At 45.1% G+C, this 18,243-nt stretch overlaps 1 protein-coding gene across 1 annotated transcript in view; it reads left to right on the top strand.

Moving 5' to 3' along the window:
- The first annotated feature begins 2,785 nt into the window (after positions 1-2,785).
- KCNK12 (potassium two pore domain channel subfamily K member 12) overlaps positions 2,786-18,243 on the top strand; it is a 68,143-nt gene continuing 52,685 nt past the window's right edge. The window contains exon 1 of the mRNA XM_007072400.3: positions 2,786-4,678. Coding sequence (XP_007072462.1) covers positions 4,336-4,678 — 343 coding nt within the window. The 5' untranslated portion in view covers positions 2,786-4,335. The remainder of the gene's footprint in view (positions 4,679-18,243) is intronic.

The following is an 18,243-nucleotide window of genomic DNA, read 5'->3' as shown; positions in this document are numbered from 1 at the left end:
GTTAACAGCCTCACCAGAACTGAAACTCTAGAAATGGGGGAAACATTGTCAAAATAATAAAGGCTACGGTATCAGACTCTGATTTACATTTAGCACTGTAAAAGTACAGAGCACCACCAGTAACGCCTGTGTTGTCACATGCTGACATTTTATGCAATAGACAGCAAGAATATCTGCACTGTCAGACACTGATGTCAGAGTCAGTGGGGACTTGCAGCTGTATAAAGGGATAGATATACAAAAACAAAAAAAGAACTCAGTATGATTTGGGATCCCAGGAGCTGCCACAACTTCATGAAAATTATGTTGCGCATCTTTACGATAGGAAACAATGCTTGCAAAAAGCAGTGGTGTCAAAAGAGGCTGCATGAGGTTGTCATCCCAGATGGACATTTGCTATGGAGGAATAGGTGACAGCTTCTCCAAATCCCAGAAGGGAGGGAGATAAAGGGCACTGAGCCTGCCAGTTTGCCCAAAAGGGTCTCAGGCGGTTAAGTGCTATTAAAGTTTGGCTTAGAAGGGAAGAGGTGGTATAGGGGACTGTGCCTTTAAGAGCTGAGCTTCCCAGACAGAGAGTCTGGCCTGTGTGCTGTGAAGAAATTTAAATATATTTCTTACCATTGTGAAGACATCAAAATATATTATACCTCCCTTGAGAATGAATGTCTCTACTGTGGAGTAAGCAAAGTCCCAAATTTTGTTTGTGTTCCAGATCTGCGTAAAGAGAGGATAATTGCACAAGTGATATGGAACCTTAGTGCAAAGCAAAAACACTCAGATCTCAGATAAGAACTTATAGCAGTTACCTATGCACAAATAACGTGTAAGCATCCTGGTAAAGGACAAGAGACCATAATCACTCATCTGCAAAGCCATGAAGTTACTTTATGTTTACTATCTCGTAAAGAGTACACTCCCCCAAATGAAAAGAGCAAAATAGAACAAAAAACAGAAAGCAAAAACGCTCCCAGAAAAGTTTGGTGCTGCTGTGAATTGGTCCCTATACTTCCACATTTAGGCCCAGCTCCTGCAAACATTTATGCATATGAATAATCCCAGGATAAATAAATACATGTGATTTATCTGTATAGTTATTCCCATGCATGTGTGTTTGCAGGACTGGGACTAAATGGGATATATTGCTCTGTGCCTTTTGCAACACACTCATTACAATTTCCTATCCACTTCTCACCACTGCAAATGATTCACCAAGCGATTGTAGCATCTAGTGCAGAGGTGGGCAAACTGTGGCCTGCAGGACCACCCTGCCTGGACCTTGAGCTCCCGGCCGGGGAGGCTAGCCCCAGGTGCCTCCCTCACTGTCCCCCCTCCCCCACAGCCTCAGCTCGCCCTGCTGCCAGTGCTCTGGGTGGTGGGGCTGCAAGCTCTTGCCGGGCGGTGTGGCTGCGAGAGCCGCCAGCCTGCCCTGCGCTCTAAACTGCGTGGCAGCGTGGCTGGCTCCAACCAGGCCACGCAGCTGCCAGTTCTGGTGCTCTGAGCAGCATGGTAAGGGGGCAGGGAGCAGGGGGTGGTTGGATAGGCATGGGAGTCCCCGGGGGGCCTGTCAGGGGGTGGGGGTGTGGATAGGGGTTGAGGCAGTCAGGGAGTAGGGTGGGTTGGATAGGGGGTGGAGTCCTGGGGGTGGTGGTTGGGGTGGAGGGTCTCAGGAGGGGGTGGTCAGGGGACAAAGAGCAGGGGGGTTGGATGGGTCGGAGGTTTTGACGGGGGCAGTCAGGGGGCAGGAAGTGGGAGGGGGCGGAGAGGAGGCAGGGGCCAGGCTGTTTGGGGAGGCACAGCCTTCCCTACCCGGCCCTCCATAGAGTTTCAGAACCCTGATGTGGCCCTCAGGCCAAAAAGTTTGCCCACCCCTGATCTAGTGGGACTTAATGGATAAGAGAGGATATAAATCTTGTTGTGAAGAAATTATCAGGGAAAGAATCCACCAGCTTTGGGAAAGTCTTGATCTTAAAGATGGTAGCCACAAACTAAACTAAGTGATGTGCCATTTTCTTGGGTTTAACCTAGAGTACTCCAGGAAATGTAGATTGATCACAAACATTAACGTGCATTGAAGGGAATAAAATGTTCATCTAATTAATTAACCATTAAGCTATTAGCAGACTCTTCAAAAAGAACCTTTCTTGTGATAAATTAAAACATTTCCTCAAATAAATCTAAGAACTCGTTTTACTTTACATTTTTAATCATTTACATAGCTGTATAAACAAAATCACATCATTTAAATTATTTTCTTTATACGTTCAACTAAACGGGCCCCGGACTTACTGTTCTGCTTGGTAGGCAGCTCACTCCAGTGGCTGGGGGCACTGGGTATCAGGAAGAGAAATGGAAGAAGAAGCCTGCACGTTTCGCCTGACTGAGAGCACTCCCCCTTCCTCCGCGAGGTGTTTTGCGTCTCCTCCTTTCGGTGGCTACTTGAGACTAGGCCCAGGGCGGCTCGGAGGCCGCTGGCTGGGGCAATCCCCCAAACACCTGCAGCGTTGGCAGAGCCGCCTCTCGGAGCCCGTAGAACAAACAGCGCAGGCCCCTCGGCTGGCGGGCGGGCGGGCAGAGCCACCATTTTCCACCCTCCTCCGATCAGGCGTTTTGCATTTTGTTGGGTGTCAGCGGACCTGCCTCAGAATATCCCGTCCATGAGCGAGGAGAACACGGGGGGCATTAGCCCCACGCTGAAGCGCGCGTGTCTGAGCCGCCGCGGCCCCGCTAGAGGTGGCGGCGGCGGCGGCGGCGGCGGCACTGCGCTCCCCAGGGTGCGGGTGCAGGGCAGCGCGCCAGCTCCCTTTGCCTGCTCCCAAGGGTCGCCTCTCCCCCCCCCCCCCCCGGCTGTCTGTGAAATATGCCGCCCCACGGCTCTTGGAGACGCTGTAAATAGCCCTTTGGACTAACCCCGCGGCTTCCGAGGCTCAGTGCACGGAGCCAGAGCGAAAAGTGCCATTAGATGCGGTTAGTTCAGGGACTTTGGGGGGATGAGGGGCCGGGAACTGTCTGGCTGAATACTGTGATTTACAATGAATTTTCACACCAAGGCTTTTACGCTGACTTCAGGTGGAGACAGAAATCGAGTCCAACAGGGGACTCCTAGAATGAGTCAGGCAAAAAAGTAGAAGTCACGCATATCCAGATTGAAATTTGCCTCCCCGGTGAATTGCATGGCTGTCTACGGAGGCATTTTTGCAACGAACCATCCAGTTTGAAGTATACACCAGTGCGCGCAGAGGAAGTAACTTGGGTATACATCCAGTGCTTTGTTACAAAATAAGCCTTAAACCGTTTGGGATTCTATACGAAAAAACTTGTCGAGCCCTTTTCGCGAGCAGAGAGGCACGTTTGAATGTAGATATGTTATAACACAGAGCAGTTACGGTCTGCAGAAAGGTGTGACTGCATTTTCACCCAACGAAATGAAAGCAAAAAAATCTGAGCAAATGCAGAGGACCAGTGCGCATGATGGAACAACGAAGCTGAAAGCCAGACTCATGGTGTTTTGCCAAATCTTGGGCTCCGACAGAATCAAGATGGCTTTAAACGCAGCTGATCCCTAACTACCGACACTGGTCTCAGGGGATACTTATGGATGCCTGTAAGCATGATGCAGCGACTTGTATATGGAAATATGGACTCACAGTGGATGCAGAGAATACTTTTTAAGATGCGGAATTTAAGGGATCTGTTACCCGGGCAAATTCCCCAGAACTTTGCAAATAAAACCTTAAGATATTAGCGTGATGTAAGTAGTATTATTTGGCGAACCCCAGCTATTCCACTGAATACATCATGACCAAACAGTTGTTAATTGGAATGAGAGAACATTGGACCCCATTCACCCTGGCTACCAAAAATCAGCGCTCCTGAAATCAATAACTTTCCCCTAAAGAGGACGCCAGACAGACGGTGTCTGTCAGCGGGTGGCAGGCTGGATACAAAGAATATGGTCACAGGGGGGATGGGGATGCGGAGTAAAGCCGTTTCCCAGAAACCAATGGCCACTGCAGTTCAGAGCTCAGTGGAGAGCTCAAAGGAAAAAGGAACTCCAGACGTGGCTCCAAGGAAAGCTAAAGCCAAGGTGGGGATTGTCCACAGGACCCTCTGGGCTTCAGGCTAGTTGTATTCTCCTGCAGCTTCAGCCACTGAAATCAGCATGGCAGTTCAGGGCTCCCCGCTGGCTCTTGCTAAGTATGACTGAGAAAAGAAGCACCTGCAATGAACCAGCTACGATTTTAACTCGGGATTCCATGAATTTAACAGTAGCCCAATGCCAGTGTCTTCGAGGAGGTGTTGGTCACTGTCCGCCGGCTCGGGGGTGCTGAAATTTGGATGATGTCTAGCCGGAGATCGCAGGGCTGCTGCTGCTTGTCCCATTTCAACAAGGACAATGGCAGATTCCTCCTCTTAGCGACCCTGATCGCAGTTTATCTGGCAGCTGGAGCTACAGTGTTCTCAGCCCTCGAGAGGCCGTCCGAAGTCGAGGCTCAGCATCGCTGGAACAGGACCCTCCAAAACTTCAGCCAAATATTCAACATCAGTATGCCTGAGCTAAGGGACTTCCTGCGGAGTTATGAAGCAGCCATGGCCGCGGGCATCCGGGCAGATGCCGTAAGACCAAGATGGGACTTCACTGGGGCTTTCTATTTTGTGGGGACAGTAGTGTCAACTATAGGTAAGTCTCTCTCTCTCACTCACTCACACACACACACAAACACACACGATCTGCAATACACTGACTTCCTAAAAATAACGAGTCAGCATTCTTCATCTCATCAGTCTATGTATCCATCGTGAATTTTGAAACCTTTCTTTCTAGTGGAAACCTCTTTGCTTCAAAGGGGCCCAACTTGTGGAACTGAGTAGCAGGAATGAATGAATGCTAATGCATTGTGTGTTAAAATAGTACAGTTCCCATTATAAAAAATAGGTTGTAAAAGTTACTTTGAAACGTTTTAAACTTGTCCACACACCCCCACACACCCACCCTTCTGCTTTTGTTGTATTTTGAATAATGGTGAAGTAGTGACGCAAGGATAGTTACGTTCCATCTTTCCTTTGTAATGAGATGCTTTTTGTCTTTTCCAGAGGGAAAGAAATACAAGTGGAGTAAGATACACATTAAAAATTCGTAAAAAAAATACGATTATGCTTCAAAGAGCTAAATTGTGTTGCTATGGTGATTAAAGTTTTGAAATGACATTAAAATCTCCCCTTACAAAGCTGTATCAAGTTGCTATAGCAACTGGAGTTAGCCAGTGGTTTAAAAGTGAGGATGCCACCTATAGGATTGCATTCATGTTTCCATTCCAGGTTACTGATCACAACCCAAATCTTGTACAGCACCAGTGAAGAAATTAAGCACCAATTTCATGCTTCACACCGTTTTACTTTGTACTTGGCTAAATTTTTTGTAAATAGAAGGTTATTCACGATAGCTTCTTTCAGTCTTCATTACCACTTGTAATTTACGACTAGTTTCTGCCACACCCACTTACTCTGAATAATACTTTACTTTGGTAGTAGGTCCATTGCAATCAATAGGACTAACTGCATAGTAACAAGCTATTCCAGTGGTTTTCAACCTTTTTTCATTTGCACACCTCTAAAAAAAATTCAAATGGCAATGTCTGGAAATCTTAGACAGTCTGCAGACCCCCAGAGGTCCATGGACAACAGGTTGCAGAATCTGTCCCTTAGCACATTTGCACTTGTTGAATATTTCCTTCATCACCCTCCCCACCAGAAATCAACATGTATAATATTATAATCTAATATACTTTCTCTTTAGTTTCCTCTCTGTGCGAAGTCAACAGTAGAGATCAAGAATTTTGTTTTAAATTGTAAAGCAAATACTACCAATTTGAAGCTTTTTGGAGATTTCTCAATTTCAAGCATTTTTGCTTTTTCAAGCTTTTTCAAGCTTTTGGAGATTTACCAGTCCCTTCATTTTATTTATAAATGGATGGGATTTTTACTCACTGTGCACCTAAAGTCTCCACTGCAATGCTTCTTCATAGCAAAATAATGTAGGGTGAATACATGGAAAGGTTTTTATGTTCATTTGTGGCGAAGTTCACAAGGGGGACTTAGGCATTGGAATGCACAGTATTTCAACACCTAACATTTATGTGCCTTGCTGCCTAGTGGAATTCACAACCCCAAGTTACGGATCCAGGCTCCCTATACAATGCATATGACAGTTAGGCACTGTCGTGGGGTGCTCTACTCACACCTGGGTGGAACCTACTCTGGTGATTCTGGGGATTAGCTCTACCCAGTTCAGTGTCCCCTTTCTTCTCATTCCCCATTGAAGGTCTCCTCCTGCTCATAGGATCATGATACAGCTGCTTCATGACTTGGCCCTCCAGCCAGGTCACACTGCAGTTTCTCCTTCCAAGGGAGTCTTTCAAAGTCCTTCTGCACCAGCAGTGTCGAGCAGTCCTCATGCCTACCACCCTGACTACATCATTCCTGCAATGACTCAGGCAGTCTTTCCCTTCATTGCCCCTAGCAATACCACTTAGTGGATAGCAGGGGAACCCAGGCCTACCCTCTACTCTGGGTTCCAGTCCAGGGCCCTACCGCAAGCTAAGTTCTGCAGCTACATCTACTTTACTGCTATCACCCTGGACTACTTCCTAACATGTGTCTCTAAGCTTTTCATTCTCCAGTCTTCCTAGTCAGACCCCTCACTGTTACGCCTATTAGATAAACCCTTCCTCCTAGGTTCCTCTACCTTTTCTCAGGGGTTCCTATCTTCCCTTCCTTCTACCTTAACTCAGGGATTGCAGGACCTCCTTGTCAACCTGCTCCTAGCCCTGGCCAAAGTAGCCATCTATAAGACCAGGGAGAGGAAGTTGGCTAAGTGGGTTTCCTGCAACTGTGGGGCCTATTTCTGATCCTGCCTTCGCTCACATATCTGGCCAGAGTTCCTCTGGGCAGCATCCACTGGCTCCCTTGACACCTTCGAGGAGCAGTGAGCACTGTTTGGGGTTCTCTGCTCGGTGTCCCCCTCAGGTTCCCTTTGTTTGACCCTTTAACCTTCACACCTGCCTCTGTTACATTTTTGGTTGCCCCTGTAATTATTTCATAGAATCATAGAATATCAGGGTTGGAAGGGACCTCAGGAAGTCATCTAGTCCAACCCCCTGCTCAAAGCAGGACCAATCCCCAACTAAATCATCCCAGCCAGAGCTCTGTCAAGCCTGACCTTAAAAACCTCTAAGGAAGGAGATTCTACCACCTCCCTAAGTAACGCATTCCAGTGTTTCAGCACCCTCCTAGTGAAAAAGATTTTCCTAACATCCAACCTAAACCTCCCCCACTGCAACTTGAGACCATTACTCCTTGTCCTGTCCTCTTCTACCACTGAGAATAGTCTAGAACCATCCTCTTTGGAACCACCTCTCAGGTAGTTGAAAGCAGCTATCAAATCCCCCCTCATTCTTCTCTTCTGCAGACTAAACAATCCCAGTTCCCTCAGCCTCTCCTCATAAGTCATGTGTTCCAGACCCCTAATCATTTTTGTTGCCCTTCGCTGGACTCTCTCCAATTTATCCACATCCTTCTTGTAGTGCGGGGCCCAAAACTGGACACAGTACTCCAGATGAGGCTTCACCAATGTCGAATAGAGGGGAACGATCACGTCCCTCGATCTGCTGGCTATGCCCCTACTTATACAGCCCAAAATGCCATTGGTCTTCTTGGCAACAAGGGCACACTGTTGACTCATATCCAGCTTCTTGTCCACTGTCACCCCTAGGTCCTTTTCCGCAGAACTGCTACCTAGCCATTCGGTCCTTAGTCTGTAGCGGTGCATTGGATTCTTCCGTCCTAAGTGCAGGACCCTGCACTTATCCTTGTTGAACCTCATCAGATTTCTTTTGGCCCAATCCTCCAATTTGTCTAGGTCCCTCTGTATCCTATCCCTGCCCTCCAGCGTATCTACCACTCCTCCTAGTTTAGTATCATCCGCAAATTTGCTGAGAGTGCAATCCATACCATCCTCCAGATCATTTATGAAGATATTGAACAAAACCGGCCCCAGGACCGACCCTTGGGGCACTCCACTTGATACCAGCTGCCAACTAGACATGGAGCCATTGATCACTACCCGTTGAGCCCGACAATCTAGCCAACTTTCTACCCACCTTATAGTGCATTCATCCAGCCCATACTTCTTTAACTTGCTGCCAAGAATACTGTGGGAGACCGTGTCAAAAGCTTTGCTAAAGTCAAGAAACAGTACATCCACTGCTTTCCCTTCATCCACAGAACCAGTAATCTCATCATAGAAGGTGATTAGATAGTCAGGCATGACCTTCCCTTGGTGAATCCATGCTGACTGTTCCTGATCACTTTCCTCTCGTGTAAGTGCTTCAGGATTGATTCCTTGAGGACCTGCTCCATGATTTTTCCAGGGACTGAGGTGAGACTGACTGGCCTGTAGTTCTCAGGATCCTCCTTCTTCCCTTTTTTAAAGATTGGCACTACATTAGCCTTTTTCCAGTCATCCGGGACTTCCCCCGTTCGCCATGAGTTTTCAAAGATAATGGCCAATGGCTCTGCAATCACAGCCGCCAATTCCTTTAGCACTGTCGGATGCAATGCGTTCGGCCCCATGGACTTGTGCACGTCTAGCTTTTCTAAATAGTCCCTAACCACTTCTTTCTCCACAGAGGGCTGGCCATCTACTCCCCATGCTGTGATGCCCAGCGCAGCAGTTTGGGAGCTGACCTTGTTTGTGAAGACAGAGGCAAAAAAAGCATTGAGTACATTAGCTTTTTCCACATCCTCTGTCACTAGGTTGCCTCCTTCATTCAGTAAGGGGCCCACACTTTCCTTGGCTTTCTTCTTGTTGCCAACATACCTGAAGAAACCCTTCTTGTTACTCTTAACATCTCTTGCTAGCTGCAGCTCCAGGTGTGATTTGGCCCTCCTGATTTCATTCCTACATGCCCGAGCAATATTTTTGTACTCTTCCCTGGTCATTTGTCCAATCTTCCACTTCTTGTAAGCTTCTTTTTTATGTTTAAGATCCGCAAGGATTTCACCGTTAAGCCAAGCTGGTCGCCTGCCATATTTACTATTCTTTCGACACATCGGGATGGTTTGTCCCTGTAACCTCAATAGGGATTCCTTGAAATACAGCCAGCTCTCCTGGACTCCTTTCCCCTTCATGTTATTCCCCCAGGGGATCCTACCCATCAGTTCCCTGAGGGAGTCGAAGTCTGCTTTCCTGAAGTCCGGGGTCCGTATTCTGCTGCTTACCTTTCTTCCCTGTGTCAGGATCCTGAACTCAACCAACTCATGGTCACTGCCTCCCAGATTCCCATCCACTTTTGCTTCCCCCACTAATTCTTCCCGGTTTGTGAGCAGCAGGTCAAGAAAAGCTCCCCCCCCCTAGTTGGCTCCTCTAGCACTTGCACCAGGAAATTGTCCCCTACATTTTCCAAAAACTTCCTGGATTGTCTGTGCACCGCTGTAGTGCTCTCCCAGCAGATATCAGGAAGATTAAAGTCGCCCATGAGAACCATGAGATCTAGTAGCTTCTGCGAGTTACTGGAAGAAAGGCTCATCCACCTCATCCCCCTGGTCCGGTGGTCTATAGCAGACTCCCACCACTACATCACCCTTGTTGCTCACGCTTCTAAACTTAATCCAGAGACACTCAAGTTTTTCTGCAGTTTCATACCGGAGCTCTGAGCAGTCATACTGCTCCCTTACATACAGTTCCTGGACCTTATTGATCCTTCCCTAAGGCTGGGAGAGGGTCCTTTAGCAATGGGCAGGTTTGTACCTGCCCACTTCCTAGAACCCAATAGGACCTTAGCTCAGGGAGAGAGATTGCAAGCTTCCTCCTGCTGCTACCAGCCTCCTGGCTTTATAGAAGCCCTGCCAGTTCTCTCACAGGTGAGCTGCCTCCTAATTAGTGCCCTCCACATGGCCTAATTCAACTCTCTCAGGGCCAGTGTGGAGAGCACACCCCATCATAGGCACCTAAGAAAGGGATTCACAAAAGCCAGCATGCTGAGCACAGAACTGCCTACATTAGATAGTAGGAAATGCCAAGGAGACCTAAGCCCACCCTCTCCCAGAGTTAAACTCCTAACTCCAGGTCCAAGAGAGATGCCTATTACTGTTTGGGATTCATAGCTGTGAATCTTCTGGAGTTAAGTGCTTAAGCCAGGTCAGCCCTATTCTCACAAGGGAATGAAGACAAGCCACCTTTTATACGCAAAAGCCCAGAGGTTGCAGTGCTTACCCAAGAGGTAAGAAACATAGGTTCAAGTTCCTGCTCTAAATAAGGTAGATCAGCCATTTGAACCCAGGTTTCCTATCTCATAGTGGAGTGCCCTAACCTCAGGGCTATTGGGTACAAGCATACAATCAGCTCCTCCTCTTGTCTTTTGTCCTGGTTAGGCAAGCTCTGAGCGTGTGTGCCAGATAAGGCCCTGCAGGTAAGACAAGTAGGAAAATGTCCAGTTTGTGAATCCTTCTAGAGCTTAGGCATGAGTCAGGCACCAAGCAACTTAGTGGTGTCAGGACTTTAATAGCTGTGCACATGCCCACAAATGGAAATGTAGGCACATTGGGACTTTAGGTGCCTACAAGGTTAGGTGGCAGCTGAATGGTGGTTTTGTGAATTCCAGTGGTGCCTACATGTCGGACTTAGACTTAAGTCCCCTTTGTGAATCTAGTCCTTGATGTTTTAACACATACTTCTAAAGATCAGATGACATGAGAATCTATTTTAAACATTTTAACTGATAGTTTGATATGTTCTTCACCATATGTGACTTTGTGTTAAATATAGCACATTTACTATGTGTATAATTACATTATAGAATTATTTTTGAAATTGGCCAATAAATTAGCACCCTGGAACCACTGTTGAAAAATACATTATTCAGATACACTATTCTTCTTTAATGTAAATAGGCTAATAGTACTAATTGTATACATGGAGATATTTGTTGTCTGCTTTGCTGTAGGGAGATTCAGATTGGTAAATATTTGATACATTTCTTTAGAAGCCCAATAAAAAGATTAAACAATAAACAGACTGTCAGTCAAGCAACTTAAAATGTTCACCTAAACTTCATCAGCAGTTAAAAATAGAATGTGAAGCTCAGTGTGTGCAAATAAAGTTAAAAGATGTATTTAAGGCTACATGCCTGCAAATTTCATAGTGGTATACATTTTCAGTATGTCCATGACCACATTTAATTGCTATTAGCTATATCTAATAGCAATTTAGGCAGAGCAATGATTTGATGGAAGATTTTTTATCCTAAAATAGCACCATCAAAATTGTTATGTAGACAATTCAAATTAAATATGTCCATGTCATGACTATCTAAAATAGATTATACTGATCATTTTACTATAGAAAATGATTCCTCAATGATTTTGTTTGAAGGGAGCCTGTGAAGTTTTTAGTTTGATAACAATAGCCAAATTGTAATAGTACTGTTGAATTTAAATAAACTATTTCAAATTCTTTTTAAAATTGTAGGTCTTTATTGCAATTACATTGTATAAACCTTTTCATTACATTCTGGAAGTGTTTTATCAACTAATCACTGTGATATAGACACGATGATATAGAAAGCAACCAATCACTATGATATAGACATGATGACGTTTATAACTACGTTGACTAGTATTGTAACTGTATTGCATTAAATAACTTAGTGTTTTCAAATTAAGTACATTTAATTATCCAGATATTAAAATACCAGTAAGCATTAGATCTTTTCTCATTACAAGACCATAACTTTTTTAAATGACTGTTACTTCTATAGACGGGATGAAAATGTCAATACAGTATTGTAACACACTCTTTCTTTCCCTACATTTTATGGTAGCAAACAAACACAAAAAACCCTTAGCAGAAGTGTGAAAATATATATTCTGGTTTCAAATATGTAACATCTAAGTGAATTCTTTCCGCTATTCTATTCTCTTAAAGTTTATTAAAGTGTTTCCTTTTCATTTGTGCATTCTTTTTATAATACATCAATGTATAGAGACAAAGGGTTTGAGTCCCCTCTTCATTACACTCATGCAGAGTGAGTGTAAAACGCATTGGTAGTGTTTTGCACAGGTGGTAAATGACTGCACAAGGGAGTAAGCAGTCCAGCTCCATCTTTCTCTAGTTTATCCTATCTGACTTCTTTTTTATATCTAGTAGTGTCCAGTTCTCTGTTACACAGCTTTCCAACAGAGACTTAAGTCATTTTTTTTCCTGAATGATAATAAATTGGCAATCCTTTTATTGAGTAGTCCCTTAATTGCTGGGTGGTGCCAGTGATTTCAGTGGGATTACTTGTGGAGTAAGGTGCTATTCAGTGTGAGAAAGCGTGGCAGAATCAGGTTCAGAATGAGGGCTCATTTGTGCCTTGTAGGCCCAGCACATAGCAAGGGTCAGGGTAGAGTCACACTGTTCTGGAGGGAGCACTGAGAGGCATTCTGCATCAGGTCAGCACAAAGCCTCCTCGAGATGCCTGGCGCACACATGGAGCCATGCTGTTACACCTTTATGGGATGCGTATTACCTCCTGCATACCCATCTAGCAATGCATGCTGAGGTGGAGCCATGGCCCCACCTCCTCCCTGCCCATCTCTGCTCTCTTTATGGTGTCATTAGCCTCCAGAGGAATAGGGAGGGGTCTTCCTGAGCACAGCTGTTCCTGGCCTTTACGCAAGCTATGCAGGTATGGAGAGACTCCTTTCACCCTCTTGCCTTCACTGAAAACAAGGGTCAGTCACAGTCTGACCCTGGTAACTAACGGGAGAGCGAAGCCTTAGAGCTCACATATACAACATCCTTTATGTTCCAGTTGACTTATTCTGGGCCAACCGTATATTCCTTAATGAGGGCCAGATTCTGCCTGGCCTTTATCCAGGTGTGAAATGTGTGCAGGGAACTTCCCCCCCTTCCCACCTCTTTGCCTGGCCTGCATAAACGCCCGGCAGAATTACAGACCCTGCGCTGAGGGAAATACAGGGACTGCTCCTTACACACTCGCCAAGGGAGACACACTGTCATTGTTCTCCTCCCTCTTATGCATCTGCCAGCAGAGCTCACTGGCCATGTGAGTGAAAGTAAGCTGTGCACTTGGGAGCTCCAGCAGGTTCTGCTTGCCTGAGGCAGAATGCCTCCCAATACTCCCCTTAGAGTTCTGTAGCTCTGCACAGCCCCTTGCTAAGCACTGTGCCTACAAGGCAAAAATCAAATCTTGGGTAAAAGGTACATGATTGGCCCTGTAGATTTCCTTTTACGTCTTTTACTCTTTTTAAAAACCTAATCTTACTGCACTGTCCTGAATGGCCCACAAGTGACCTACTCTGAATGCCCAGATTGCTGTCAGTAGAATACTTATTGCTTATGGTTGAATAACCAAATATTAGCAAAAAGAAAAGGAGTACTTGTGGCACCTTAGAGACTAACACATTTATCTGAGCATAAGCTTTTGTGAGCTACAGCTCACTTCATTGGATGCATGCTGTGGAAAATACAGTGGGGAGATTTATATACACAGAGAACATGAAACAATGGGTGTTACCATAAACACTGTAACAAGAGTGATCAGGTAAGGTGAGCTATTATCAGCAGGAGAGCATGGGGGGCGGTTCTTGTCAACTGCTGGAAATGGCCCACCTTGATTATCACGACAAAAGGTCCGCCCCGGCTGTCCTGCTGGTAATAGCTCACCTTACCTGATCACTCTTGTTACAGTGTGTATGGTAACACTCATTGTTTCATGTTCTCTGTGTATATAAATCTCCCCACTGTATTTTCCATAGCATGCATCCGATGAAGTGAGCTGTAGATCACGAAAGCTTATGTTCAAATAAATTTGTTAGTCTCTAAGGTGCCACAAGTACTCCTTTCCTTTTTGCGGATATAGACTAACACGGCTGCTACTCTGAAACCTAATCAAATATTGAATCTATTTTTCCTAATAGTCATTTAAATTTTTGGTAGCTTTATAAGAAAACTCTCCATTCTAATTTCTGATTGTCTGCTGCCTATTTGTAAGTAAGGTTTCTTCAATCATTAGACTATTAGACTTTCAGAGAGATTTTCTTTTCAGCAAATAAAAAAAATCCTTCAAACAAATGGTCAGGTGATGTGTTCTTAGCTTACTGGCAAGTGTCAGCAGAATTTATTTCTCAGTTGATTTTGGTCCTTTCCAACTTGTGAACACATATTTCTCCTATGTTTCATTCTGGAGCAAAGCCAGCATGGCTCTGATTAATTTACTTTCGATGCTCTGATCACAGGTCTGTAAGCCAGGAGTTCTGACCCCAGCTCCAATGCTAAATTACGTTGTGGACTTAAATTTTCAGTACTTTAGTTTTGCCATTTGAAAAATGAGCAGAACAAATGATACTTACCTATTTTATAAAACATGAAGGGATGAAGGGAAAGCAGTGGATGTATTGTTTCTTGACTTTAGCAAAGCTTTTGACACGGTCTCCCACAGTATTCTTGTCAGCAAGTTAAGGAAGTATGGGCTGGATGAATGCACTATAAGGTGGGTAGAAAGCTGGCTAGATTGTCGGGCTCAACGGGTAGTGATCAATGGCTCCATGTCTAGTTGGCAGCCGGTGTCAAGTGGAGTGCCCCAGGGGTCGGTCCTGGGGCGGGTTTTGTTCAATATCTTCATAAATGATCTGGAGGATGGTGTGGATTGCACTCTCAGCAAATTTGCGGATGATACTAAACTGGGAGGAGTGGTAGATACGCTGGAGGGGAGGGATAGGATACAGAAGGACCTAGACAAATTGGAGGATTGGGCCAAAAGAAATCTGATGAGGTTCAATAAGGATAAGTGCAGGGTCCTGCACTTAGGATGGAAGAATCCAATGCACCGCTACAGACTAGGGACCGAATGGCTAGGCAGCAGTTCTGCGGAAAAGGACCTAGGGGTGACAGTGGACGAGAAGCTGGATATGAGTCAGCAGTGTGCCCTTGTTGCCAAGAAGGCCAATGGCATTTTGGGATGTATAAGTAGGGGCATAGCGAGCAGATCGAGGGACGTGATCGTTCCCCTCTATTAGACACTGGTGAGGCCTCATCTGGAGTACTGTGTCCAGTTTTGGGCCCCACACTACAAGAAGGATGTGGATAAATTGGAGAGAGTCCAGCGAAGGGCAACAAAAATGATTAGGGGTCTAGAGCACATGACTTATGAGGAGAGGCTGAGGGAGCTGGGATTGTTTAGTCTGCAGAAGAGAAGAATGAGGGGGGATTTGATAGCTGCTTTCAACTACCTGAAAGGGGGTTCCAAAGAGGATGGCTCTAGACTGTTCTCAATGGTAGCAGATGACAGAACGAGGAGTAATGGTCTCAAGTTGCAATGGGGGAGGTTTAGATTGGATATTAGGAAAAACTTTTTCACTAAGAGGGTGGTGAAACACTGGAATGCGTTACCTAGGGAGGTGGTAGAATCTCCTTCCTTAGAGGTTTTTAAGGTCAGGCTTGACAAAGCCCTGGCTGGGATGATTTAACTGGGAATTGGTCCTGCTTCGAGCAGGGGGTTGGACTAGATGACCTTCTGGGGTCCCTTCCAACCCTGATATTCTATGATTCTATGATTCTATGTTGAGACATTGGAGCTGCTATTACATTTTAGGTAGCCACTTGACAGTAGCCATGCCAGGGAGAGTATGGGTCCCTCTTCTATTGTATTAAGGGGGTGGAGAGGCCCTGCTGTGTGGCCAGGACATCTGAGCTCTCCATCTCCTGTGCAGGCATAAGTGATGCAGAGGGCTTTGTGCCAGCCCTCTGCACCATGCTTGAATTTGATTCACAAGTTTTGTCCAATCCTGAAGTTTTGCATGGATTCCTCTCACAGCAAGGTGTTGTGCTTGTGCATGCATATATTGCAGCCAATTTTACATGGCATACTACACTGTCATGCACACTCCCATAGCTGAAAATAGGCAGGTGGAAGGAGATCTTACTGTCCTAACATAATTTTTTATCACCATTGGCAGCACCACTGAGTGTAAATAACCTCAGCTTGTAAGGCAAGCTTATATTCCTTACTGCTTAAGCCAAAAGCCTACCTTCCTCTCTGAACCTTCTGTGAAGACATGAACAGCCGCACTTTTACCACCCTGCAGAAGCTTCAGCATGACTGAATTCTCAAAACATTATCCATACACAGTGCCTGGTTCTCATTTATGCTACGTCCCCTTTACACTGATTTGGAAATGTAAAAAGGCATTAAAGTGCATACATCTATACTCTATTTATTATTTATACTATAGCCCTCTTTACCCTGCCAGAGACATATAAAGGGGTGCTAGCATAAATAAGAATCAGGCACACAGGGATGTCAAGTTAAATTGCATTAGAAAATCAATTTTGAAGAAATCCAGAATTAGGGCTCAAAGTGTTGAAAGTGCTGGATCAAAGCAAACAACATTCAAGAGGCAATCTGGTGGCTCAGTGAGCACATTTTCAAACATTGCACTGCACCATACAGAAGCCAATGAGTTGGCCTCCACAGGAGTGAGCTATGAGTATAATAACTTGGCAAGTAATTCTACAGATAACCTAGACTGTCTGAAGGTTAGGGAGGAAAAAGTAATCAGATTTATCCTATCTAACATAATCTAATTGCACTCTACTTGACTGGCATGTCCTTGAGAACATCGGACCATATTCTCAAGGGTCACAATTCATCCCTGTTCATAAGGCCGGTTCACAAGACCTATGCATGCATCACTTAAATACCACTTTGCCCTATTTTGAGGGCTTAAGTGGGACTTGGGGACAGTCCTTATGCTGGCCCTTTGCACAGCAGTGTCCTACACTCTGTGGCCTGGTCTACACTGGGGGGCGGGGGGGAATCGATCTAAGATACGCAACTTCAGCTACGAGAATAGTGTAGCTGAAGTCGATGTATCTTAGATCGACTTAGAATCACTTACTTCACGTCCTCGCGGCGTGGGATCGACGGCCGCTGCTCCCCCGTCGACTCTGCTTCTGCCTCTTGCCCTGGTGGAGTTCCAGAGTCGACAGCAGAGCGATCGGGGATCGATTTATCACGTCTACAGTAGCCGTGATAAATTGATCCCCGATAGATCGATCACTACCCGCCGATCCGGCGGGTAGTGTAGACGTGGCCTTAATGCCCATGCAGACTTATTGCAGCATAAGCTGCAGTTGGATATAAGCAGTCCCAAAGGGCAGTTGTTCTAAATGGACTTGTATCCTGTCCTCAAATATCCCCACACAACAATATTATGTATAGGTTTCCTGGAGTGGTTATTGTGAAACATTTGTTTGAAGTATTTAATTAGGTAAGAGGAAATCAATTTTCTGCACAATATCTTTGAATGATAGCACACATCCAGCAATAATTCCATTAAATGTTTTCTAAATTCATGTTAGCGCCAGTGAATTACAACAATAAACAATGTATCTACTTTAGTGTGATGAGACCAGGAACGTTCACATAGTTCCACAGACACCAGACAAGGTGAAAAGCAACAGTCAAACCAAAATGTAGTTTTGATGAAAATCACCAATATCATGTTTTCCCAAAACTCTGCAATTACACACTTGAGCTTTGTACTGACATCTTTTTGCAAAAGGATCAAATTTTCAGGTAAATACTCCCAGGCCTGGAGTAGAGTAAAAACAAAACTAAAGTATGTATGTATACATTTCAAAATGCATGTAATGAGGCAGAAGAAACAGCAAGCATTATAAAGCTTTTCTCACTGAGCTGACATGTCAGACTGCTTGCCTTCACTGCTATCTGACTGACTGCGGTTTGAAGCTGGCATGAAAGTGCAGTGCTTAGTTTTGTTTCTTCAGGATGGTCTGTTGTAGCAGGATTTGGTGCATCTGATAATGTGATGATTTTATCAATGTGCTAAGTGGACATATGCAAGCTGTTTTATCAATCTGTTGCTCCCAATAAAGATTAAAGGGCTAGATCCTCAGTTGATGTGACTCAGTATAACTCCATGGACTTAAATGGGGCTACAATGATTTATACCACCTGAGTATCTGGTCCATTTAGTTTTACAATTCCAAGCAATGTTTTCTGCTTCCTGTGTCTAGTTATGTACAGGGGTTTGCTCATCTGGATGGGAATTTTGCCAGCATATGGTCACAGCTTGCATTCATCTGGGGTAAAGAACACTAGAGACTCCACTTGGAGCCCATCAATATAATCTAACAGGTGACTAGAAAGGTCTTTTCTA

This window comes from Chelonia mydas, chromosome 3 (genome assembly GCF_015237465.2).
Source record: "Chelonia mydas isolate rCheMyd1 chromosome 3, rCheMyd1.pri.v2, whole genome shotgun sequence".
NCBI classification, from domain to species: Eukaryota; Metazoa; Chordata; order Testudines; family Cheloniidae; genus Chelonia; species Chelonia mydas.
This window is presented reverse-complemented; position numbering and strand designations above follow the sequence as displayed.